Source organism: Musca vetustissima, unplaced genomic scaffold (assembly GCF_032173495.1).
Source record: "Musca vetustissima isolate MV318-11 ecotype Yass unplaced genomic scaffold, APGP_CSIRO_Mvet_v1 utg2661, whole genome shotgun sequence".
Classification (NCBI taxonomy): domain Eukaryota; kingdom Metazoa; phylum Arthropoda; class Insecta; order Diptera; family Muscidae; genus Musca; species Musca vetustissima.
In genome coordinates, this window is record NW_026882008.1 from 210,172 (window position 1) to 237,471 (window position 27,300).

General features: G+C 37.8%; 2 protein-coding genes across 2 annotated transcripts in view; one reads left to right on the top strand and one right to left on the bottom strand.

Moving 5' to 3' along the window:
- Nucleotides 1-27,300, bottom strand: part of LOC133328130 (AP-1 complex subunit beta-1-like) — a 363,610-nt gene that overhangs the window by 205,690 nt on the left and 130,620 nt on the right. The window lies entirely within an intron of this gene.
- On the top strand, nt 23,566-27,199 carry LOC133328115 (uncharacterized). The gene is made up of 5 exons (XM_061536671.1): nt 23,566-23,845; nt 23,915-24,307; nt 24,375-24,603; nt 24,678-24,763; nt 26,640-27,199. The coding sequence occupies exons 1-5, from the start codon at nt 23,566-23,568 to the stop codon at nt 27,197-27,199; spliced, it is 1,548 nt and encodes a 515-aa protein (XP_061392655.1).

Here is a 27,300-nt window from a genome sequence, read left to right on the forward strand (position 1 = left end):
CGATGCTGCTGCTGCCGCTTCTTTTCTGGAAAGTATTCAACATGATACTTGAGCTACAGCTTGTTCTTGTTGCTGCTTCTAAGCTTCTTTCTTTCGTTCGGAGGGGTTTTTGCATGATGTTCGTCGGCAACAAGCACCCATTAACTGTATACCCCCATTCTTCGGCTTAGTTAAGTAGATATTCATAGTTATGGAATCTCATAATAAAGTTCGAAAGACCAGCCTTCCTTCTTTGCCTTTATTCCGACCCATCGTCATCTCTTTCGATCAGCCTCTCTCCATATGAATCTGCATATGTAAACTTGGTTTCATTATAATTTTCTTTATTGTTATTGTTATGAGTTGTTGTTGTTTTTGTTGTTCTGTTTTTATACTTATGAAATTTTTCGTTTTCATAAATATCATCATCGTCAGCATTAAAAAATACACCAGCAACAACAACAAATAGCACACAAATAATGATAAGTAATAAGAAAATAGCCGAAGGGAGATTCTTACATTCTTCTCACAATAAGAACATCAAGCACAACCAACAACAACAACAACACGAAACCCATTTCATGCTGTGTCGAAGAAGGTATGCGCAAAAAAAAAAAACGCCACACGTTTATTCATCATTGCAGAGATGGGAAGGTGTATATTGATCCACTGCCTGTGCGGAGCAGAACTGAATGCTAACGAACGCGTCCACAGGTTTCGGGTATTGGAAAGTCCAAGATTATTCATTGGGAGTGGTGAATTTAAATACAAATTAATTAAATACAATCAGCGAGTCCTGGAAGAGAGTCTCGGAGGAAATGACCGAAGAGTGCCTACGATCCCAGGACTGACGAGGCGATAATGACGGCACCAAATATCCAATTCTCAGGTTTTAGGCCAATTCCTTGCTAGGTGACCTCCTGCCCATTAGTGTTTACGGTTTGCATTCAGGATCCCGACTTAATTCGAACGGAGCCATGTTGATACCTGGGAGCATCAAAAATTTCTTTCGGGCTTAGCTCATGGTTACCTCAAATCCTCATTTCAAAAAACGTTCTATGGAACCGACTTTTAAAAACACTGGGGTATTAGGCAACCCCTTGCCCATTAGTATTTACGGTTTGCAGTCAGGGTACCGACTGTATTCAAATGAAGTCTTGCTGAAACGTGGGCGACTCAATAATGTCATGTCATGGCAGAACTCAAGTCAACATTTCAAAAAAAAATTCTATGGAGCCGACTTTTAACCAACCTTCCTCCTCTTTCTTGTTATCGAATGCGATTTGGGTGTGGCTGCCTTGGCACTCTCAGCCTTGAACTCTACAAGGTCAGATCCCAAAAAAATCTCCACAAACGATGACGACCAATGCCAATGTAACGGGCCACTCTTCTGCTTCTTCAAATCCCATATCACTCTCGACGATGTCAACGCAAGCCTGCAGACGAACCTTCTGCTCAACCTTATCGAGGAAACCGGCTACTTTCGTTTTAGCAAGTAGAGTATCCCTGCACATGTCTGGGATGGCTCACCCTTGACAGACGAGGAAAACTTTCCCCATGGCGTACAGGGAAGCCTCGCCATGCAGCTGCAGCAATTATTGTGCTATAGGTTCGTACCTGTGTTTCCTCTCATACTACCAGGAATACTGTCGCACCTATATATTGTCATTAGTAGCCTTCAAACCCCATTACTTTCGACGATGTCAACGCAATCCTGGAGACGGAACTTTTCCCGACCTTAATCCGACTCACCTCTGGGATGACTCACCCTTGACAGCCGTGTAAAACCATTTCCACGGCGAAGTCTCGAGACTTCTGTGGCAGCTGGCAAGTATTGTGTCATAGGTCCGTACTTGTGGTTCCTCTCGTACTACGCAGAAACGCTGTATTATCATTAGTAGGGTAAAACTAACCTCTCTCGCGATGGACAGCCCACGTTACCTTGTATGGGTGAACTATCCAACGCCAGGTGAATTTTGCTTCACAATGATAGGAAGGTGCCAAAGAAATCTATTTTCTGCTACCAGTTTATCCGACGGGACTCTAATAACGACGAGGAATACCTTCTGATTAAGAGGAATCTCAAATTCATTCCGAAATTCTCTCGCAACTATAAGAATGACATTGCGAGTGCCTTCTTAATTGAAAGAATTCCTGATGTCAACCACAGTTGCCCCTCCAAAGGAGAAGATGAGTGAGAGTAGTCTGAGCACAACCAGGACAATGATAGCTGGGACTTCTGATCACTCAGAACCCTCCAAGGGGTCTCTGAGTGTCGAGAAGTCCCTCACACCATCCATCACTGCGAAAGAAGGCAATGTGGTGTCGAACTCGGCCCGAAGAAGAGAGTACCCGTCAGTTCGTGCCCAGCTTTAGCTGATGGAAGATATCCAAGTATAGCATTCATACGGCATTGTTCTACTGTCCGGGCGACTGCATCTGTATGAGTGCATTCAGACCGTTTGTACCATTGTACCTCACTCTTTCTCTCTCCAGATCATAAAGATTTTTCCTGACGTACATGGCCGGGGGAATCCTGTCCACAAGGCTATCTCAAGGGTGCACCCGACAATAACATCCAAGTGGATACTGCATCAACGACATTTGGTTTGGTCGATGGGCGGGTATTTTTGATCTTCGCCTCCGCATGCACGTCGTTTCTTGAGAAGATACTCTGTTGCAGCTTTCATTACGACATTATTGTAGGTCTGAATGTTCATCCAATGCGTATCACTTACATTCGCAAAGCACACTGGTGCCGCATCACTTACCACTGACAGAACTATTACTTTATATGAGATCAGTAAGGTCTCTGTGTCTCCTCCTGTTGTTAATCGACTTGGGAATTTTGTCCCTTACACTGACTGACGATTGAAACGGCTGACGATCGCTACACCCAATATTTTGGGGCAATTGATGGTTATCCAATGTTTCGAACACTTCTGGAGGTTGGTTTTGTCTATGTCGTCGAATAGGTGGACACGGTTGACGATATCGAAGGCCTTTGATAGGTCTAGACCCACCATAAAGGTTTGGTTGCACTGTCAGTTTGATTCATTCGGGTGTACTGTATTATCTGGTTCAGTCGGGTAGAATATTTCAAATGCAGAGATTGAACAATTCCGTAGAAATTACCACAGCTTGGTGAACTCTTTTTGTCTTTCTCTACGGGTCTTCGAGTTCCTGTTTCAGAATTCCAGATATAACTGGCGCCCACACATATTGTTGGTTATCCAATGTTTTAAACATGACCGGAGGTTGGTCCATTCTATGTCAGCTTGGCAAGGTTGACGGTACCGAAGGCATTCGATATTTCAAGAGTTGGTTGAGTCCTCTAATAATATGTGAGTACTTCTGGTGTAGTACTGCAGAATCAATGGGCCACTAAAATATCTTTTTTACATCGATGGGAGGAGTAGAGCCTCTGAAATATTTGTTCACATCGATGGAAGGAGTAAAGCCACAAGTGTCATTGCTACTGGCGACTGAAGTGAAATCGACCTTTATGATTCACCTTTGCTGGCATCGTTATCAGATTTCTGTAACATTGCTATCTTGTCGACTATTCAGGTTTCTTGATCTATGTGGGGAGCTTACTACAAATTTAGGGTTTATTTTACGATCTCGACTACGAGTTTATGCGGTTACTTAGAAATTACATAGATATTCCGTTCGGGACCAATACTTTGAAAACCGGGTAGTACGAATCGCATCTCGCGGCATCATAGCTATGCTTCGGTATCTGAAGCCATTATGCCTACTTTCCAGGCTGCAGGAACTATGTGATGGGCAGATGTTAAGTACTCGACTCTGGGTTTATTCAGTCTGTCACAGTTACGTCGTTATATGGACAACCGTCCTTCCTGGGTTCGAGAGTTACATAACCTTTGCCCACAGTTACCTCATTCCTCAATACAAAGGGATTCATTGCAAAAAAGGGATACTCAAACACATATGTGGTTCAGTATGCCTTTTCTGAAGTGAATTCCTTTGTCTTCTGGACTGAGTCCGTCTATTATTGAGTATATTTTCCAATTTTTTTATTTCCTCACAATGTTTTCTATCCAAATCTCAACTCCCATCTCTGGGTGAAGGTACAATATATCCAGCTTTGTTGTTTTTTTTTTTTTTTTTGTTAATAACAACGACCTCTCAGTCACAGCATCATTCTTGGTAGTGTGGCTCATAGACTGCAATAGCAAGCGGTGAAGCAACCGGTGGTGGTATTAATCAGAACCACACACTGACCGCATCAATGGCAACGAGGAGAGTAGACAAGTTAAAGGCGATACCACGGACCACCAAACTCTGTGGAGAGGGAAAATAATCTTGGGTTTTTTTCCTGATGTTCTGGGATGGTGGATAATAACAAGTTGCCGTCTTCGTCGTCATTGGTATCGGCATCAACGTGATCGTCGTCATCATCATCACAAATATGCCGCAACGAACGGCAACGTTTTACGCGAAAAACAACAATCCAATGAATTGAAATTGAATGGGGGAATGGAATGGAATGGCGAGGAAGGCGCAAAAAAAAAAACGAAAGAATCAGCGAACGAGCCAACCAGTCATTCAGCCGGTTCGGTTCGTCGGTTAAGGCAATATAATTGAAATTCCACATTGCTGGTTTTTCAGGTTGTCGAGTTTGCCTCGCGTCGTGCTGCCATAGGTTTGACAGAGAATAGCCTGCTGAACCCCTAATCGGAACTGTTCATGCAACATCCAGTTTTGTTGGCTTTTATCGAACATGTTTGAATGGCAGCATTTTTTTATTTTAAAAATTTAATGTCAGTTAGGTTTGTTGCAATTCTTGGCAATAAAAGGAGGCGTTCGTGGTAGAAAGAAGGGTGAAAGGTGGTATTTGAAAGAAAGAAGAAGAAACAATATTTTGTGAATGAATATTTAGGTTTTGGCGCGTCGATTTCTGCAGGAACCCCTTTTTTAAAATATTTCATTCATCCCTTAAAGCATGGTTACATATTCGGTCATTTGATATTAAAATCTATTCTGGAAGGTCATGTAAGACAATTAAGAACCTTGAGCCTTTATACCATTCATTTGAAAGTAAAATCAGAACTCTCCAGAAGCCTCCTCACTGTTCCGCCTTACTTACCTCTAACCGACCTATTACTTTATAAGTGTCCAAGATCCTCAAGTAACTGGTCTCCTGCCGACCAGTTACTTGAGGATCTTGGACAGACAACTTGAAAAGGCTGACGATCATTACACTCAATATCCTTGAGTAATTCGTGGTCGAAATCTGCTCTCGATCTACGATTATGTTCAGTGGGAGCTTCTTTGCAGTCTTCGAAGTGGTGAACTGCATGTTTGTGGATTTCCATGCATATTTTTAGAGTACAGACCGTGCAACCGAACATTTATGGTGGCCCTTAACCTATCGAAAGCGTTCGATGCCTTCAACAATGACAAATTGTTTGAGAACGACGAAAATTACAACCTTCGGCCGCGTTTGAAATATTGGGCGCCAGTCCTAAGTGGAATTCAAAAGTAAAAATCCATTGAGTGAAACAGAAAGTTCCCACAATACGGTGATTTCTGCGGAGCTATTCTGATATTCCACAAGCACCGAACTGAATCAAGACAAACCGAGCAATCCTACAGTAATGTTTCCCCTTGACCCATCGACAACCATGCCAAGCTTACAATACCGACAACCATGCCCAGCTGACAAAGAAAATACCAACGTCTGACCGAGTTTGAAACATTGGATATAGGAAAGCAGGAAGTCGAAGACCAATAGAGTGAAAAGGAGGGAGTTCCCTAAGGTGGGTTGAATTCGTCGGAACTGTTTCACGTCTATCTTTCTGATATCCCACAAACACCGAACTAAAACTGAACAGACAGTGCAACTTAACATTTATGATGGCTCTTAACCTATCGAAGACCTTTAATACCGTAAGTCATGCCAAATTGTTCGAGAACATGGAGAAGACCAACCTCCGACCGTGTTTGAAACGTTGGAAAATCAACTATATGTTTGGACGCCGATCATATGGGGAATTCAGAAACAGGAAGTCTAAAGTCTTTTAAGTGAAACTAAATTCGCTATAGAGCGGAAGGAAGTTCGCCTCCAGCTTTCCGATACTCCAGAACTACCGAATTGAAGCAACGAAGGGGAACATTTTTGGCGATTCTTGACATATTGAAGCCCTTCGTTTCTGTCAACCATACCAAGCTGTTCGAGGACATAGAGAAGACAAATTTTGGATAAATAATAATATGTGTGGACGCCAATCTTACATAAAACTCAGAACAAGAAAGTAAAAGACCCGTAGAGTGAAAGGCGAAACTTTTTTGACTTATCGAAGCCCTTTCGTTTATGTCAACCTAATATAATCAATTATATGTATGGATGCCAATCATATGTGGAATTCAGAAACAGGAAGATGAAGAAGCGTTGTGTGAAATATGGAGGGAGTTCTCCATGTTGGGGTGATTTCTACAGGAGCTATTCAAACCTCAATCTCTTTCTGCTACCGAAAATTTATGGTTGCTCTAGACATATCGGTGCTCTTCGATATTGTTAACCATAAAAAATTTTTCGAGGACATAGAGAAAACCAACCTCTTATCATAGTTCAGTAACAGGATGCTCCATAGAGTGGCACAGGACATTTCCGAAAAGGGGAGCCTTTCACAACCACCAGACGGCATAGAGATCGTAATGTGTGTGCGAACGGTGGTACGAATATGACGTCGGCTCCTATTATTGATGATATATGTGAGAGGATAAATGTCTAACATAGCTGACGTCTTGTGAATTTGTTTCATCTGAGGAATCCGTAATTCTCTATGGACTCTTTTCACCACCTGAAATGAAGCTTCCGCCGAACATAATGGTCGATGGAGAGCAGATTCCGGCTACCAACTACCCCAATATATTGGGTATTCGACGTTCGATAGTCTTTTCAAATCCAATACTATTTGCGCTAAGCTAAGAAGTAGAAACAAAGCCCTCACATCGCTGACCAAATGCTGCCGGCAAGGATACCTAATTGACCTCTTATAAAGCAATAAGTCTGGCGGTCAATAAGGTCTTCTTGTCGGCAACTTTTTGCTGCAGTAAACTCAAGCTTACGGGATGGTTTCATTTCTGGGATCAAGTCTGTTCCCGAAAAGAAACCTCACAATTCTCTGTGCAGACTAAAAACATATGTGTCCGAGTTCAAATCCCAGGAGTAGGAAAAATTCTGGCAAAGTTGTTCTTGAATACTAAACAAGTAACCATGTATAGATTACAGCAAGGATTTCAACCTCTACAAACAAAATGCAAGTTTTTTTTTCTAGACAACGATAGATGACAGCAGAACCATTAACTAGGGCAGGCTACAGCAAGGATCCCAACCACAAAATAATTTCAAAGTACTTTTCGAATATTTGTAAAAAGATCTCCCTCCAGAGAAAATTCATTCGAAGCTCCCACATCATTCTAAAACCACCACGGCATCAACAGAGGAAACCCGCAACACTGAATAAGCAAGGATCCCAACCATAGCACAAACTTTAACGGGGCTTTGTCACTAGACAACGATAGATGGCTGTCCTATCGCCTGGTAAAGGCTGCAAGGATCCCAAATTCTACAAAAATATTCTAGGATGTTGTGTTTCTAGGCAAACAATAGATGACAGCCTCATCACCAAATATTGGCTTCTTCAAGGCTCTCAACATTAAAGGCTCTCAAAAATTCAAGGTGACGTTGTTTCTAGGCAACGATAGATGACAGGCCTATCGTCTGGTAAAGGCTGAAGGATCCCGAACTCTACAAAAAGATTCTAAGAGGATGTGCTTTTAGTCAAAAACCACAAAATTCGCTCAATGTGGTTTTCAAATATTTGTAAAAAGAATCCCCATACATACGAAATGCATCCGAAGGTGCACAGGCATTCTAAAACCCACTTCGGCATGAATAGAGGAAAGTAGCAGCACTGAATAAGCAAGGATCCCAACCATAGCACAAAATTTAAGGAGGCGTTGTTGCTAGGCAACAATAGATGGCAGTCGTATTAAGGATTCCAAACTCTGCAACAAATTGAAGGAGGTTGTGCTTCTAGGCAACAATAGATGCCAGCCCCATCACCAAGTATAGTCTACAGCAAGGATTTTAACCTCTACAAAAATTCATGGTGACGGTGTTTCTAGGCAACGATAGATGGCAGCCCATTACCTAGCCTAACTACAAAGGACCAAAATACGAATTCTTGGAACTAATTCTGATAAATTAAGGTTTTTTTTGTTGGATTTAATAGTTGGAACTTATTCTGCTCACCCTATTTTGGAAATATAAAAATATCTATTTTTGTATATTGTTCTCTCTGATATCAGCAGGGCTTTTCTAGGGTCTGAAAAGCCCTGCTGATATTTAATAAATATTAAATATTAAAATATCCTTAGTACTACTATCTAATATAAAATTAAAAGAAAATTGAGCTTTAAAAAGGTTCACAAAGTTAGAGTCATCAGTCTGTCAATGGCGGGACAGTCACTTCGAATAACATCTGTATCATCAACAGCCATCGAAAAAAAAACAGTAACTACAACTAGAAGCGTCAAATAGTTTTGGTGGTGTGTTTGCATATTTTTGTTCCCGCCATTAAGTGTGCGGTGCGCTAATACACTCCACTACTTTGTTGTCTGGCTTCTAGGCTTCGTTCCCCTTCCAGTAGTTTATATTTTTTTGCGGTTATTTCTTCCACTTTTCTGTTTATTGTAGTTTTTTTCATATTTTTTCGAAGCGGGTGGGAAAATAAATTCACCTTGCACTTTATCATACACCTTGTGGTGCATATTTTTTCATTCTATGTCAATTATTTATTGCCTCTGTCCTCTCTTTCTCTCCCTCTGTGCCGGTTGACCTTTCTCTCACTCCCTCTCTGTTAAATAATTGAACTGTAGATAAGGTCTCTATGGCTGTTATTTTGAAAAGTACCGTTTTTTTTCATTTGAAAAAGTTCGTGACCAACATTCTGACCTTTGGTATTCGAGGATGATTAATAAGGGGGTAGGGGAGGAGGAGGAAATTTCTGCAGGTAATGGGATAATTTTATAAAGGGAAGTTGTTAGGAAAAAAAGGGGAATTGTGTACTTTATATTCCTTGGAAAAAATGGCTTCAATAAACCTTCAGAAAATATTTCTAATAATCGATAATTACGGATCTAAATCGGTATTTGTTTATAGCTCTGATAATTGCTGACATAATGCATTGAGATCCCAATATTTTGTTAGAGAAGAGAAGCGAAGAATTGTCACAAGTTTAACTAGGTCAACGGAGGCCTAGTGGCTTTCTGCGAGCCTATGGAGGTCTCAGATTTTGCTGTAATTTGGTATTTTGAATGCTCATTGGGTACAAAATTTAACTACAAAAAATTATCAATAAGGGCACTTTTTAGGGCAGCATCCATATAATGTGACCTGCAACATTTTGGAACTTTGGGCACATTTGAGCACATTTCTCAACAGAATTGACTGTAATTTGGTATTTTGGGTTCACATTGGATGTCAAATCGTCCTACCAAAATTTATCAATATTGGCCATCATATAACGGTACCTACCAATTTCTGTATTTTGAGGAGCTTGAGCACATTTATCAACCAAATGGGCTGTAATTTGGTATCATGAATTCTCATGGGGTAGCAAATCTTCGTACCGAAAATGATAAATATTGGTCCACTTATTAAAGTTGCGCCCATTTATCGGAACCTCACAAATTTCGGTATTATGGGGATTTTAAACATGTTTTTCTACCTAATAGGGTGTAATTTGTTTATTTGGATTCTCATTGGGTAGGATATCTCCCTGCAAAATATTATAAATATCTATTCACTTTTTGCTATAGTCCCCACACAAAAGTACCCTCGATTTTCGGTATTTTGTGAATTTCAGGCTTGGGTTTTAACCAAATTGGCTATAATTTGATATTTTGGGTTCTCATGGGGTAAGAATTCTACCTACCAAAAATAATAAATATCGGTTCATTTTTTAGGGTAGCCACCATATAATGGTACCTCTAAAATTTCGATATTATGGGGAGCTTAGACATGTTTTCCAACCAATTTATTTGTAATTTGGTATTTTGGGTTCTCATTGGGTAGGAAATCTCCAAACCAAAAATTATCAATATCGATTCTCTACTTAGTATATCCCTCACACAAGGGTATCTTCCGATTTTCGATATTTTGAAGTTTTCGGGTACGTTTTTCAACCAAATTGGCTGTAGTTTGGTATTTTGGGTTCTCATTGGGTGGGAAGTCTCGCTACCAAAAATGATCAATATCGATTCACTTCTGGATATAAACTTCACACAAAGGCACCTTAGATTTTCGATTTTTTTTTTTTTGCTATTTTCATTGATGTTTTTCGATCAAATTTGCTGTAATTTGGTATTTTGGGTTCTCATTGAGTAGGAAATATCCCTACCAAAAATTATTAATATCCGTTCACTCTTTGGTATAGCCCCCACACAAAGTTACCCTCGATTTTCGATATTTTGAGGATTTCAGACACGTTTTTCAACCGAATTGGCTGTAATTTGATATTTTGTATTCTCATTGGGTAGGAAATCTTCCTATCAAAAATTATTAATATCGGTTCATATTTTGGTATAGCCGCCACACTACGATACCCTCGATTTTCGATATTTTGCGGTTTTTCAAGCAAATTGTCTGTAATTTGATATTTAGGATTCTAATTGGGTGGGAAGTCTCCCTACCAAAAATTATCAAAATTGGTTCATATTTTGGTATAGCCCCCACACATTGTTACCCTCGAATTTCGATATTTTGGGGGTTTCATCCATTTTTTTGTACCGAATTTGCTGTAATTTGGTATTTTGGGTTCTCATTGGGTGAGAAGTCTGCCTACCAAAAATTATGAATATCGGTTCACTTTTTGGTGTAGTCCCCACACAAGGGTACCCCCCGATTTTCGATATTTTGAGTTTTTACGTACAGTTTTCAACCAAATAGACTGTAATTTGATATTTTGCGTTCTCATTGGCTGGAAAATATTCCTACCAAAAATTTTCAATTTCGGTTCATATTTTGGTATAGTCCTCACACAAAGGTACCCTCGATTTTCGATATGTTGAGGGTTTCAGGCAAGTTTTTCAACCGAATTAGCTGTAATTTGGTATTTTGGGTTCTCATTGGATGGGAAGTCTCCCAACCAAATATTATTAATATCGTTGCACCTTTGAGTATAGCTCCCACACAAATATACCCTCGATTTTCGATATTTTGCGGTTTGCAGGCAAGTTTTTCAACCGAACTAGCTGTAATTTGGTATTTTGGGTTCTCATTGGATGGGAAGTATGCGTACCAAAAATTATCAATTTCGGTTCATATTTTGGTATAGCCCCCACACATTGTTACCCTCGAATTTCGATATTTTGTGGTTTTCATTCATGTTTTTGTACCGAATTTGCTGTAATTTGGTATTTTGGGTTCTCATTGGGTGAGAAGTCTGCCTACCAAAAATTATGAATATCGGTTCTCATTTTGGTATAGCTCCCACACAAGGGTACCCCCCGATTTTCGATATTTTGAGTTTTTCACGTACGGTTTTCAACCATATTGGCTGTAATTTGGTATTTTGCATTCTCATTGGCTGGAAAACATTCCTACCAAAAATTTTCAATTTCGGTTCATATTTTGGTATAGCCCCCACACAAAGCTACCGTCGATTTTCGATATGTTGCGGTATTCTGCCAATGATTTTCAACCGAATTAGCTATAATTTGATATTTTGGGTTCTCATTGGGTGGGAAGTCTCCAAACCAAATATTATTAATACCTTTCCACTTTTGAATATAGCTCCCACACAAATATACCCTCGATTTTCGATATTTTGCCAATTTCAGACACGTTTTTCAACCGAATTAGCTGTAATTTGATAATTTGGGTTCTCATTGGGTAGGAAGTCTGCCTACCAAAAATTTTCAATTTCGGTTCATATTTTGGTATATCCTCCACACAAAGTTACCCTCGATTTTCGATATTTTGAGTTTCTCAGGTATTTTTCTTCAGCCGAATTGGCTGTAATTTGATATTTTGGATTCTCATTTGGTAGGAAATCTGCCCACCAAAAATTATCAATATCGGTTCATATTTTGGTATTGTCCCCACACCAGAATACCTCCGATTTTCGATATTTTTAGGTTTTTATGAACGTTTTTTAGCCGAATTGGTTGTAATTTGGTATTTCGGGTTCTCATTGGCTGGAAAATCTTCCTACCAAACTTTATCAATATTGGTCCACATTTTAGGGTGGTCTCCATATTAACCGAACCCTATAATTTCGGTATTTTCGGCTGTTTGGGCACATTTTTTAACCAAAAAAAAAAATGAAAATTGGGTTGTAACTGAGAACCTTCTGTCATGACAACTTGCTGCAGTTGTTTAGTCTGACATTCTGACAGTTGTTATACCCTATGTCAATTTTTTATCTTATCTAAACCCTGCATAGTATTTTGTAATACTAATTGTTCGCCAGGGTGATTTATGGCTTCTATCTTCTATCTCGAAAAGGGTTTACATTTCTTTATCAGTGACATAAAAAAGCCGAACCATTGTTTGGTATTCCTTTGTTGCGGATAATGTCACATGAGTGTCACCCCAAAAAGAAGAGCATCGATGTATCCTCTTTAATTGTAACAATACCCAAATCAGTATCATAAGATTTATGTGCGTCTATCTCTCTATCTCCCTTTAGACCCCGCTGATAAAATCTAATTACAATAAAACTGAGAAAAAATTTTAAACCCTTATCTTAAGCCAGGTTCGCCTTACCTTGCTGCTCCTCCGCGCAGGTACTAAACAGGTAATCAATTACATCCTTGTTTCCCAGTTAAAAGATATCCCTAATGAATTACAACAACAAGAGTTTTGTTTCTTTTTTATTGCTTTTCTAACCTCATACCCAATAAGACATTAATCATGCGATTATTCAGCAGAATCTCGAACTTCTGCTTCTATATCTTCGACTACCTCGTTTTGACTTCAATTTGAAAGTGCAGCATCATTGCCACATAATGAGTCTCTCTCCCTCACCCTCTCTCTCTTTTTATGTGTACTTTTTTTCTTCTTCTTCATTTTGACCATTCATCATTTATTGTGGCATTATCGGCTAACTGTGAAGCCGAACAAGAAGAAGAAGCAGAAATAATATATTACAACACACCGGTAATATTGGATTAAACCGTGATTTAGCATCAATAACACCTGATTTCCGACAAAATTCCCACAGACACACCCAAACACACACACACACACTTATCCGACAGTCGGAGACCTAAGTCACTGCGGACACCTAAAAACGCCAGGGCAAATGCTTATCTTGTAATCCGTGAATGAATGAACAGAAGATGTTACCAAAAATTCTCCATAGGTTATTTGCGGAAGCAACAGGTGCCTGGGGAGGGAGGAAGGCAGATCGATCGATCGATCGGTATGCGGATGTGTATAATTTGTTTAAGTGAAAGTTATATTTTTAATTAGCGGATTATTAATTTGATTAAAAAGTACATTATTACATGTGTACCAAGTATATCGATGGGGTTCCGATGCAGATCAGTTTAAACAACTTTCTTAAAGCACAGCACATTTTTTCGGAAGCAAAGCGAATAATCGAATATTTTTTTTATAGAGATAAGAAAGTGGGCCAACACTTCGATTGGGTGGTCGCAAGATAATCCTTAGCCAGAGGCTATGCGGAAGTGAAAGTGGCCACCTGTTCGAACTTCGTTATATTAGGGGCTTAGGCACAATTTTTCAACTAAATTGGCTAAATTTTTGTTTTTTGAATTCTCATGAGGTAGGAAATCTTCCTACATAAAATTATCAATATGTTCCAAATTTTTTTAGGATAGCTCCCATATAGCGGAACCTACCGAATTTCGGTGTATTGTAAAGTTTTTACTACCCAAATTGGCTGTAATTTTATATTTTTAAATTCTCATAGGGTAGCAAGTCTTTCTACCCCAAAAATTATTAAAGTGGGTCTACTTTATAGGGTAGGTTCCATATAATCTACCTTCCGAATTTCAGTAATTTGTGAAGTTTGGCCACGATTTTCAAACAAATAGGCTGTAATTTGGTATTTTGGGTTCTCATAGGATAGCAAATATGCCTACCAAAAATTATCATAATTGGTCCACTTTATAGGATAGTCCCCATGTAAAGGTATGTTCAAAATTTCGTTAAATTGGGGAGCTTGAGCACCGTTTTCAATTGATTTGGCTGTACTTTGGTATTTTGGGTTCTCATAGGGTAGCAAAGCTTGATCCACTTTATAGGGTAGTCCACATGTAAAGGTATCTCAGAAATTTCATTAAATTAGGGAGCTTGGGCATCCTATTCAACCGATTTGGCTGTAATTTGTTATTTTGGGTTCTCATTAAGTAGGTAATCTACATACAAAAAATTATCTGATTTGGTCCACTTCTAAGCATAGCTCCCATTTAACAGCACCTGCCAAATTTCGGTATTTTGGGGGAATTTTGGCGTATTCGTCAACCGAATTGGCTGTAATTGCATATTTTGGTTTATCATAGGATAACAAGTCGTCATACCAAAAATTATCAATATTGGTTCAATTTTCAGGGTAACCTCCATATGACGGTACCTCTAAAATTTCAGTATTTGGGGGAGCTTGGGCTCGTATTCCAATGAAATTGACTGTAATTTGGTATCTTAAGTTCTCATTGTGTAGGAAATCTAACTGCCAAAAATTATCAAAATTGGTCCATTTTATAGAGTAGTCCCCATGTAAAGGTACCTCCCAAACTTCGTTAAATTGGGGAGCTTGGGCATATTTCTCAACCTAATTGGCTGCAATTTGGTATTTTGAGCTCTCATTGTGTATGAAATCTAACTGCCAAAAATTATTAAAATTGGCCCACTTAATAGGGTAGTCCCCTTGTAAAGGTACCTCAGAAATTCCGTTATATTGGGGAGCTTTGGCTCATTTTCCAACCAAATTGGCTGTAATTTGGTATTTTGGATTCTCATTGGGTAGCAAGACTTCCCACCAAATATTATCCATATTGGTTCATTTTTAGGGTAGTCTCCATATAGGGGTACCTCCTAAATTTCGATATTTTGGGGAGTTTGGGCTCTTTTTACAACCAAATTGGCTGTAATTTTGTATTTTGGAATCTCATGATGTATAAAATTACCATACCAAAAATGATCAATATTGGCACAATTTTTAGTAAAGCTCCCATATAACGGTACCTCAGAAAATTCGTTGTATTTGGGGGCTTGGGCACGTTTTCCAATCAAATTGGCTGTAATTTGGTATTTTGGATTCTCATTAGGTAGAAAATCTCTCTACCAAAAATTATTAATATTGGTCCACTTTTTAGGGTAGCTCCCATCTAATGGTACTTCACGAATTGCCTTATATTAGGGAACTTGGGCACGTTTTTCTACCGAATTGGCTGTTACTTGGCATTTTGTGTTCTCATAAGTTATCAAAGCTCTCTGCCAAAAATTATGAATATTGGTTCATTTTTTAGGGTAGCCCCCATATTACGGTACCTCGAAATTTCGGTATTTTGACGATTATGAGCGGGGTTTTCAACCAAATTGGCTCTAACTTGGTATTTTGGGTTCTCATAGGTTATCAAAGCTCCATACCAAAAATTATTAAAATTGGTTCACTTTATGGTATAGCCCCCATACAACGCTACCTTCCAAATTTCAATATTTTGGGGAGCTTGAGCACATTTGTCAACCGAATTGGCTGTAATTTGGTATTTTGGGTTCTCATAGGATATTAAATCTCCATACAAAAAATTATTAATATTGGATCAAGTTTCAGGGTAGCTCCCATATAACGGTACACCAAAATTTTGATATTTTGGGGAGATTGGGCTCGTTTTTTAACCAAATTGTCTGTAATTTGGCATTTTGGGTTCTCATAGGGTAGCAAATCATCCTACCAAAAATTATTAATATTGGTTCACTTTTTAGGATAGCCTCCATATAACGGTACCTCCCAAATTTCGATATTTTGGGGAGCTTGAGCACATTTTTTAACCGAATTGGCTGTAATTTTGTATTTTAGGTTCTCATAGGGTATTAAATCTCCATACCAAAAATGTTTAATATTGGACCAAATTTCAGGGTAGCTCCCCTATAAATGTACGCCAAAAATTTTTATATTTTGGGGAGCTTGGGCACATTTTTCAACAGAATTTACTGTAAATTGGTATTTTGGGTTCTCATAGGGTAGCAAATCATCCTACAAAAAATTATCAAAATTGGTCACCTTTTTATAGTAGCCCCCATATTACAGTACCTTAAAATTTCGGCATTTTCAGGATTATGAACGCGTTTTTCAATCGATTTGGCTGTAACTTGGAATTTTGGGTTCTCATTGGGTGGTAAATCTACCTACCAAAAATTATCAAAATTGGTAAACTTTTTAGGGTAGCCCCCATATAAATCACCTCCCAAATTTCGATATTTTGGGGAGCTTGAGCACATTTGTCAACCGAATTGGCTGTAATTTGGTATTTTAGGTTCTCATAGGGTATTAAATCTCCATACCAAAAATTATTAATATTGGTTCATGTTTCGGGGTAAGGTTTTTTTAATTGGGCGCCAAAATTTCGATATTTTCGGAATTTTGGGGAAGTTTTTCAACCGAATTGGCTGTAATTTGGTATTTTGGGATCTCATAGGGTAGCAAATCATCCTACAAAAAATTATAAATATTGGTCCGTGTTTTGAGGTAGGTCCCATGTTAAGGTTTTTTAATTGGGCGCCATATTTCAATTTTTCAAAAATTATCAAAATAGGTCAGCGTTTTGGTATTGCCACCATATAAACTTAAATATCTCTATCAGAATTCTGCTATATTATGAAGGTCTTTTAAAGGTTCTTCCCATGGAGAATTTCAAAAGCCTTCCGTTCACAAAAGAAACTCCATAGAAACTCCTTTAAAACTACCAAGTGTTAATTGTCATTCATTTGAATTCAATCTTTTTAGACATGTCATAAATAAATAAAATATATTCACACCTAGTTCACACGAAATAAGAAAAACAAAAAGAAATTAAACCCCCTGATTTCAAAACCCGGAAAATATGACAGAAAAGAAATATTTTCCTCACCTAACACGCTGTAGTTCAAGTTCATCTAAATTAGTTACGCCTGGCTGAGACTGAGATTAAAAAACAACAGCAACAACAACAAAGAATGCGTTGTGTTATGATATAGGATGCACTTGTTTCATCATAGCCGATCGGTCGATTGAGCCGCCTAGCCAGGGGTAGATCATTCGTTGTAACCACTGTTGCCTGGTTTCAAAAGCCGACATATCTGGTTTCGCCATGAATTACCTGCTTTTGCTTCTATGGCTGGTACATGTGGCCGATGATGGTGATGATCATGGTGATGCCATAGAAGGGAAATGCAACAATCTCTTACCGAAAACAACAACGACAACAACACCACCACCAAAAGGGAATTGTACACAAGAAAATTGTTGCAAAATTATTTCGAAATAGAAAAAAAACCGACACGAACTGGAAAATTACCAGGAAAATCAAATGAAAGTCAATTTGAGAGAAGGAGGAGGTGGAGTAGACATCATTCTCATTGAACGATGAAGAAAGCAAAGGAAACACACACATACAAACATAAATGTCATAGAGAATGAAAAGAAAGGTAGCCTGACCTGGCAGGGAAAAGAAAAAAATGCCGCCTGAGCTGGTTGTCTTTAAGGCACCTGGTTGGTTGTTGATTGGCTTGGTGGATGGTTGGTTTATTGGCCGTGTGTGTCTCTCTGTATGTCTGTGTGTGTGTCTTTAAATAGAAGCGGAAGAAAATTACAAATCTAACGTTAAATAGTTAATTAAAAAATCATGAAAGAAAAAAAAAACAGCAAAGTGTAACAACGACACCTTAGGGTGTAGCCTAGGGTGGAGTGAAAAGATAGTATGAAGAAAAAAATGTTCATGTATTGGTCTATAATTTACTACATTGGCTTCTCATTGGGTAGGAAAACTCCCTACGAAAAATTATTAATATTGGTCCAAGTTTCAGGGTAGATCCTATATGACGGGACCCTCCTAATATTCGGTATATTAAGGATTTTAGGTACGGTTGTCAACCGAATTGGCTGTAATTTGATATTTTGGGTTGTTATTGGGCGGAAACCCTCCCTACCAAAAATTATTAATATTTGACCAAGTTTCAGGGTAGACCCCATATAACGGAACCCTCTAATATTCGATATTCTGAGAGTTTTTTTTGACTCATTTTCAACCGATTTGGCTGCAATTTGGTATTTTAGGTTCTTAGTGGGGGAGGAAATCTTCCTATAAAAAATTATTGAGACTGGTACAAGTTTCAGGGTAGACCCCATATAACGGAACCTCCCTAATATTTGGTATTTTGAGGATTTTGGGCAAATTTCTTCAACCAAATTGGCTGTAATTTAATATTTTAGGTTCTCATTGAGTACGAAATCATCCTACAAAAAATTATTAAGATTGACACAAGTTTCAGGGTAAACCCCATATAGCGGTACCCTCTAACATTCGGTGTTTTGAAAAATGTGGGCACCATTTTTCAACCAAATTGTCTGTAATTTGATATTTTAAGTATGATCATTAGGTGGAAAACCTCTCTATAAAGAATTAGCAAGATTGGTAAAATTTTTAGGGTAGCCTCCATATAGCGGAACCTTCCAAATTTTCAGAATAATGAGGATTTTAGGCACGTTTTTCATCGGAATTGGTTGTGGTTTCGTATTATGGGTTATCATTGTGTAAAAAATATTCCTAGCAAAAATTATCAATATTGGTCTAAGTTTCGGGGTAGACCTGATTCAACGGAACCCCCTTATATTCTATATTTTAGGGATTTCGACACTATTTTTCAACGGAATTGGCTGTAATTTGGTACTTTGGATTCTCATTAGGTAGAAAATCTCCCTACCAAAAATTATCAATATTGGCCCATGTTCCAGTGTAGTCACCATGTAACGGTACCTAAGAAATTTCGTTATATTGGGGAGCTTTGGCAAGTTTCTCAACCAAATTGTATGTAATTTGGTATTTTGGGTTCTCATTGGGTGGAAAACCTCCCTACCCAAAATTATCAATATTGGTCCACTATTAAGGGTAGCCTCCATATAACTATATCTTCCAAATTTCGATATTTTGGGGAGATTGGACTCGTTTTTCAATCAAATTGGCTATAATTTGGTATCATGGGTTCTCATGGGCTATTCCATCTTCCTACCACAAATTATCAATATTGGATTATTTTTTGGGGTAGCCACAATATAGCGGTACCTCGAAAATTTCGTTTTATTAGGGAGCTCGGGCACGTTTTCCAGCCTAATTGGCTGTAATTTGTTATCTTGGGTTCTCATGCGGTAGCAAATCTCCGTACCAAAAATGATCAATATTGGTCCACTTTTTAGGGTATCCACCATATAATGGTACATCAGAAATATCGATATATTGGGGAGCTTGGGCACATTTTTCAACCAAATTGGCTATAATTTGGTATTTTGTGTTCTCTTTGGATGTCAAATCTACCTACCAAAAATTATCAATATTGGTCAACTTTTTAGGGTAGCCTCCATATAGCTGAACCTCTCAAAATTCAGTATTTTGAGGAGCTTGAGCCCCCTTTTCAACCGAATTGGCTGTATTTTGGTATTTTGAATTCTCATTGGGTAGTAAATCTCCATACCGAAAATTATGAAAATTAGTCCACTTTTTACAATAGACCCCATATAACGGAACTTCCCAAATTTCGATATTTTGAAATTTTCTGGCCCCATTTTTCAACCCAATTTGCTGTCATTTTATATTTTGAATTTTCATTCAGATTATCTCCTACAATAATTTTTTTCTTGTATTTTTTCACTCCACCCTTATACAATACCTATCGTAAGATTTGCTGTATCACAGCAAAATCTCAAGCCTATGGCAATTCGAGAGATAAAAATATTTCAAATGAAACTGCAACAAAACGGTAGCATGTTGCATAGACGAAGGAAACGAAACAAAAGACACTCTGGCTTTAATTGTTGCCATTATAGTTTTAGGCATCGTGCACAAATTTGTAGCTGGTCTCGAGCGAAGCCAAAAGATTACACGCTAAGAACGAGGCAAAAGAAAAGGCAATTTTTTTTTGGAAAGATTCCAAAACATTTGAGGAAGTTTCATAAGGTGGATGGTAAATAGAAGTGCATTAATAGTATCTAAAATATTGAGGAAATTAGGGGATCGGAAGGTGAAAAGATCTGCTAAATACCCAAAACACAATAAAGACTTAACTATGAGGCTTTACTCTAAGGTTGGATTTATATAAATTTTTAGTTGGTCAGTCAAAAAAATCACATTTTTTACAGTTATGGGAATTCCATTGCATTTCTTGAAGTATTTGTTCCAAAATATTTTTCCAAAGGCCAAAACACAATGAAGCCTTTATTGTCTGACTTTGCTTTTGTTAATATATTTAGGGGGTATGAAGTAGATCCACTAATAATATTTAAAATATTGATGAAATTTAGTGGATTGGAATGTGAAACCGAATGCCAAAATACCCAAACCAATTATGTGAATTTTATTGCCTACCAGGAAGAACGATTTCACAAATATTTTTCCCCAAGGCCAAAACACAATGAATACTTTTTTAGGCGCTTTGCTTTAATTAAGATCTCAAAAAATTAAAATCGGTAAATTTGAAATATTCAAATTTTTCACCTTATGAAAATTATAAAACCCTTCTTGTCTATCTCAAAATATTTGTGTTCTGTATAATCTCTTTGATAATCCCTATGCCTATAGAATAATTTCTTTTTTTCCTATTTTTACTCTCACACTGACAACTTTCACACATTTAATTAACGGTAATTCTAACTTACTTGCACGTAAGACATGCTGCATAGTTGCAAATTTTTTGTTACTTTCAGCTTTGACAGAATAAGAGCAACCAACTTTGTAAACTGACATGTGAACAATGTATAAATACAGTGGTTTTGGGAAGATGATATGTTTAGAAGATTCTACGTGGTTAAATATTATATTTAGAGACTTTTTATGTGAGGTGACCTATAGTTATTTTTTATATTTTCGTCATTGGCAACAAGACGAAAAATTGGACTTTAGGTGGAATTTTCGACCAAATTCAGAAAATGTACCAAAAAAGACTAAGATAGGGGTTTATTTTATATACTCCATTGCCTAAATAAGAGGGGCCCTCAAAAAATCGAATGCTTTCCCCTGATAATCTAAAAGTTTGTTGAACGTATTTGAACGTACCCCATACCAAAAGTATAAGGATTCCCAAGAAAGTGAGATTTTTGCTGAACGTACCCCATATCGATAATATGCGATTCTCCTGGAAATTAAAGCCTTTTTGGATTATGATCTTAATATGAGAATTTTTAATCATTTTTGAAAAAGTACCAAAAACGAACCGCTAGAGGGTTAATATATTTTGCAGAAATGTTCCTCATAATGTTTGTGATATTTTTACTGAACATACTCCATGTCTAAAATGTGAGAATTCTATTCATGATAACAATCTAAAAAATGGGTTTTTGGATCATTTTTGAAGAATTACCAATAATTCCCCTAAAATGAACCGCTAGAATTTATGTCTTTCGCAAAAATGTTCTGCACACTGTTACTGAGATTTTTGCTGAACGTACCCCATATCGAAAATATAAGATTGTCCAGGAAATTAAATCCTTTTCAGAATTATGATTAGAAAATGAGAATTTTTAATAATTTTTGAAAAAGTACCAAAAACGAGCCCTAAACCGAACCGCTAGAGGGTTAATATATTTTGCAGAAATGTTCCTCATAATGTTTGTGATATTTTTACTGAACACACTCCATGGCCAAAATATGAGGATAACAAGGAATTTCATGATTTTTTATGAATTAACTTAATTTTTTTTTAGTTTTCTAATAATTTTGATGAAATACCAAAAAGACACTTAGAATGTTCCGCTAGAGGGTTAATATGTTTTGCGGAATTGTCCCTCATAATGTTTGTGATATTTTTGCTGAACATACCCCATACCAATAATACAAGGTTCCCAAAGAAATTAATGATGTTCCATTAAATAACCTGAAATGTTTGTAGGTTTACACCATTTTAAAGAAATACCAAACAGACCCTTAGAATGTTCTGCTAGAGGGTTAATATGTTTTGGGAAGATGTTCCTCATAGTGTTTGTGATATTTTTGCTGTACATACTCCATGGCCAAAATATGAGGATAACAAGGAATTTCATGATTTGCCATGAAATAACTTGAAATTTTTGTAGTTTTGTAATAATTTTGAAAAAAAATACCAAAAAGACCCTTAGAATGTTACGCTAGAGGGTTAATATGTTTTGCGGAATTGTCCCTCATAATGTTGGTGATATTTTTGCTGAACATACTCCATGTCTGAAATATTAGGATCCTACGGAAATTAAGGTATTTCCAAAAAAATTTGTAATAGTGAAAATTTGTAGTTTTAATAATTTTGAAGAAGTATCAAAAATACCCCCTAAAACGTATCGCTAGAGGTTTAGTATATTTTACGAAATTATTCCTCATAATGTTTGTGATATTTTTGCCGAACATACTCTATGGCCAAAATATGAGAATAACAGAAAATGCTTTTTTTCATGATTATAGTAGGAAAAATGGAAAGTTTTTAATCATTTTAAAAATATGTCAGAAAGACCCCCAAAACGAGTCCATGGAGATATAATATGTTCTAGAAAAATATCCTCCCTATGCTTATTGGTTTTTTTGCTGAACATACTCCATGTCTAAAATGTGAGAATCCCCAGGAAATTAGGACATTTCCAAGAACTAACCTCAAAAAATTTGAAGTTGTAAATAATTTTAAAAAAGTAGAAAAATACCTCTATAGTGAGGGGTATACCTCTATAGTGAGGGTATTATATATTTGCGGAAATGTTCCTCATAATATTTGTGAAATTTTTGCGGAACATACTCCATGGCCAAAATGTGAAAATCCCAAAGAAATTAGGCCATTTCCAAGAAACGACCTAAAAATTGGGCAGTTGTAAATAATTTTTGAAAAAGTACCAAAAAGACCCCTAATATGATCCGGTAGAGGGTTAATATGTCTTAAGAAAATTTTCCTCATAATGTTTGTGATATTTTTGCTGAACATACTCCATGGCCAAAATATAAGGTTCCTGAGGAATTTAAGAATTTCCAAAAAATAACCTAAAAAAATTTACTCCTAAATAATTTTGAAGAAGTATCAAAAATACCCCCGAAAGCGTATCGATGGAGGGTTAATATGATTCACGGAAATGTTCCTCATAATGTTTTTGATATTTTTGCTGAACATACCCCATACCTAAAACGTAAAGAAACCTGGGAAATTGTCTCCAATTTCTTCTAAAAATGTTCACATATTTTAAAATTTTAATTCCATACTAATTTCCTTTTCTCCTCCTCGTCCCGTTCTCTTTTCAGATCGTTCCAACATACCACAATGTAAATTAGAAAACCTCTTCCATATTGGCATCTTCCGCTCCGGTTTCCTTTGCACAATTCTAAATGCTGAAACATACATCAAATGCTGGCGGACCAGTTAATGGTCAAGTACGCAGCGGCAACGGTAGCAACGCCACAGGACCGGCACGTAGTATACATTTGCGGCCACAACAACCGCTGAATATCTCAACCCTTAGTTCGGCCAGTTTACAAACATCTGCCAAGACGGGTACACCAACCAATACGACCAGTGTAAATGGAGGACCACGATTATCGACGTTACTTAATATTGCCTCACTGCCACCCTTGCCACCACCGCCGACAACTGTGACCGCCACAAATAATGGAAATCTTACAACAACTGCCACGGTAGCCGGTGGTGCATCTACTGCCACCGGACAACAACAACCACCCTTGCCACCTTTGCTACCACCACCTACAATCAACGGAAATGGTGGTACTACAGCGCCGGCTGCAACACCTGTTACCCCCATCAATAGTCATTTGACACCGAATGGTCTCAGTGGTATTGGTAATAATTTACACACCTATACAAATCAGCATATTGCATTGGCCAATGTAACGACCAACAACAATAACAACAACAACAATGGGACTAGTTGTGGTGGTGGTATGGCTGGCATGGCCAATGGTCTGGTTAACCACACCAATCCGGCGCACAATACCACCCAACACACAAATTACACCAATTATACAAATCCCAATATGACCACCATACACAATAAGTCAAAACATGGTCCGGGGCCGCGGGAAGCTCTAACCAGTTTGGGTCTGCTGTGTTTGGGTAAGTATTCATTTGAGGTTATGTTTCGGTATAAATTTGAAAATTTTATTTTCTCTTCCTCTTCCAGTTTCCTTACTCCTGGCTTTGTTGTCCTTAATTTTCCTGCTTAAAATTTCACCAAATGCCAGAGAAGATGCGTTGACCCGTAGTTCACCCGAGGATTTTATAATTGTCTATGATGTCACACTGGCCCTGTGTGCCCTATCGCTGTCGCTGAACCTGTGCTGCCTGTTGGTGTGTGCAATACAATTTCTATTTGCTGTTAAGCTGGTCCGCTCACCCATGTTTGATGGAAGGTAAGAGGGGGGGTTTTGAGTTTGGATTTGGAAATCGGAAAATAATTTTTCGTCGTTTTTTTTTTATTTTTCAGAGATAATCGTTATTTGGAAAAGTCCAGCACAAGTCGCACCTGTGCTGTGGGTGGCTTTTTTATATCAATACCCATTTTCCTGACAGGTAAGTCCATGGAATAGATTTTTTTGGGGTTTTTAAGATTCTAAATACCAACAGATGTGGCAGAATTTGCCCACAAAAAACCCAACGTTAGTCCGATTTACACGAAATTTGGTATATGGTGTCAAATTCAGACTAGGATGGTCGAAATCTTAACGGATTTTGGTCAAATCCGTTAAGATTTCGATATGGGTCCTATTAAAATTTTCTTCCGATTTCATATAAATGGCGCCCCAAAGGTCCAAAGTTTGTCCGATCGACACTAAATTTGGCATAGGCTACTGAAATGAGACTAGAAAAACCAAGTTTGTTATAAATCGGTTCAGATTTCGATATAGCCCCCATATATAAATTCGACGGATTTCATGTAAATGGTGTCCCAAAGGTCACAACGTTTTTCCGATTGACACGAAATTTGGCATCATAGGCTACTGAAATGAGACTAGAAAAACATGTACCAAGTTTGCTGTAAATCGGTTCAAATTTCGATATGGGACCCATTAAAATGTTCTTCCGATTTCATATAAATGGCGCCCAAAGGTCTCAAGTTTGTCCGATCGACACTAAATTTGGCATAGCCTACTGAAATGAAACTAGAATAACATGTACCAAGTTTGCTGTAAATCGGTTCAGATTTCGATGTAGGTCCCATATATATTTCCTTCTCCAAAGGCCACAACGTTTGTCCGATTGTCATGACATTTGGCATAGGGTACTGAATTGGGTCTAGAATGGCGTGTACCATGTTTGCTTTAAATCGGTTCAGATTTCGATACCGCTCACATATAAATTTTCTTCCGATTTCATGTAAATCGTTCCATAAAGGTCCAAACGTTTGTTCGATTGCCACAAAATTTGGCATAGGGTATTGAAACAAGACTAGAAAAATGTATGCCAAGTTTTATTTTAATCGGTTCAGATTTCAATATAGTCCCCATATATAAATTCGTCGGATTTTATGTAAATGATGCAAACGTTTGTCCGATTGTCACGAAATTTGACATAGTGCATTGAAACGAGACTAGAATAACGTATGCCAAGTTTTATTTTAATCGGTTCAGATTTCGATATAGCTCCCATATATATTTTCTTCCGATTTCATGTAAATGGTCCAAAAGTTTGTCCGATCGGCACGAAATTTGGCACAGAGTACTAAAACGAGACTAGAATAAGATATGCCAATTTTTATTTTAATCGGTTTAGATTTCGATATAGCTCCCATATATAAATTCGTCGGATTTCATGTAAATGGTGCACCAAAGGTCCAAAAGTTTATCCGATTGTCACGAAATTTGGCATAGGATATTGAATTGTGTCTAAAATGATGTATGCCAAGTTTCCTCTAAATCGGTTCAGATTTCGATATAGTCCCCATATATAAATTCGTCGGATTTTATGTAAATGGCGCCCTAATGGTGCCACATTTGTCCAATTCTCACGAAATTTCGCATAGGCTACTGAATTAAGTCTAGAAAGACGTGTGCCAAGTTTGCTTTAAATCGGTTTAGATTTCGATATAGCTCCCATATATAAAGTCGTCGGATTTCATGTAAATGGAGCACCAAAGGTCCAAAGGTTTGTCCGATTGTCACGAAATTTGGCATAAGGTATTGAACTGAGCCTAGAAAGACGTGTACGAAGTTTGATTAAAATCGCTCAAATTTAGATTTAGATCCCGTGTATAGTTTTCCCCCGATCGATAGGAAATTTTTGCAAATGTAACCAAAATTAATATAGAGGTTTTGGTCCTCTCTTAATTGGTTTCATTACTATTTTTACAGTTCAAATTTTTATTGTTTTGAATCTTATATCTCGCAATTAAAAATAATCGATTCTAACCTCACTTTTTCATTTTTTTTCTTCTTCTTCCCAATTACAGGCATCATCTTATATACCTTCAATCATTTTCACTCTACCCCCGCCATAATCACCAGTATCCTAATCGGTATTGGCATAATATTTTGTGGTGCTGCCATGGTCCATAATGTTTTCGTTTGGCAAAAGGAGAAAACGATTAGCTATCGTAGTCCAACATCAGCGGCTGCTGCTGCTGCCGCCGCTGCAGCAGCTATGCAACATATGTCATTGGTATCACAAATCGGGCCCCTGACACCACCAGTACAATTTCTTAATCATCCGTCACATTTAAATTTTAATCAATCGGCTATGAGCAATCTGCTTCATCCCACTTCGATAACACCGGTATCGCCGAATCATTCGCATGGCAGTTTTAATCCCCTAACTGCGTTAAGTTCCTCGTTTATGATGCGCCCCTCAACGGCTACACCGCCCACACCTAAACCCCTGGCAAATGGTAATTGTTTGTCAACGGCAACGGCTCGGGAGGCCAGTGGTTCGGTTAGTCCCGGTATACCACCCACCTTGGATATGAGTAATGTGACGAGCATATCTCTGCACGAGTTGTCGACTTTGGTGTAACTAAATTAAGTGACTTTTTTGTTATTTTGTTGTCTATATATATTTGTTAGTTTATAGGTTAGAGCGTAGTTTATAGTTATTAATACCCTACTACTTCTCTT

What these genes read in the sequence shown, in the direction of transcription:
- LOC133328115 (XM_061536671.1), top strand. Translation starts at nt 23,566, where the DNA reads ATGCTGAAACATACATCAAATGCTGGCGGACCAGTTAATGGTCAAGTA. An exon ending in AACTGTGACCGCCACAAATA is followed by an intron (nt 23,846 to 23,914) that starts ATGGAAATCTTA and finishes AACAACAACCAC; the next exon opens with CCTTGCCACCTTTGCTACCA. An exon ending in TCACCCATGTTTGATGGAAG is followed by an intron (nt 24,604 to 24,677) that starts GTAAGAGGGGGG and finishes TTTATTTTTCAG; the next exon opens with AGATAATCGTTATTTGGAAA.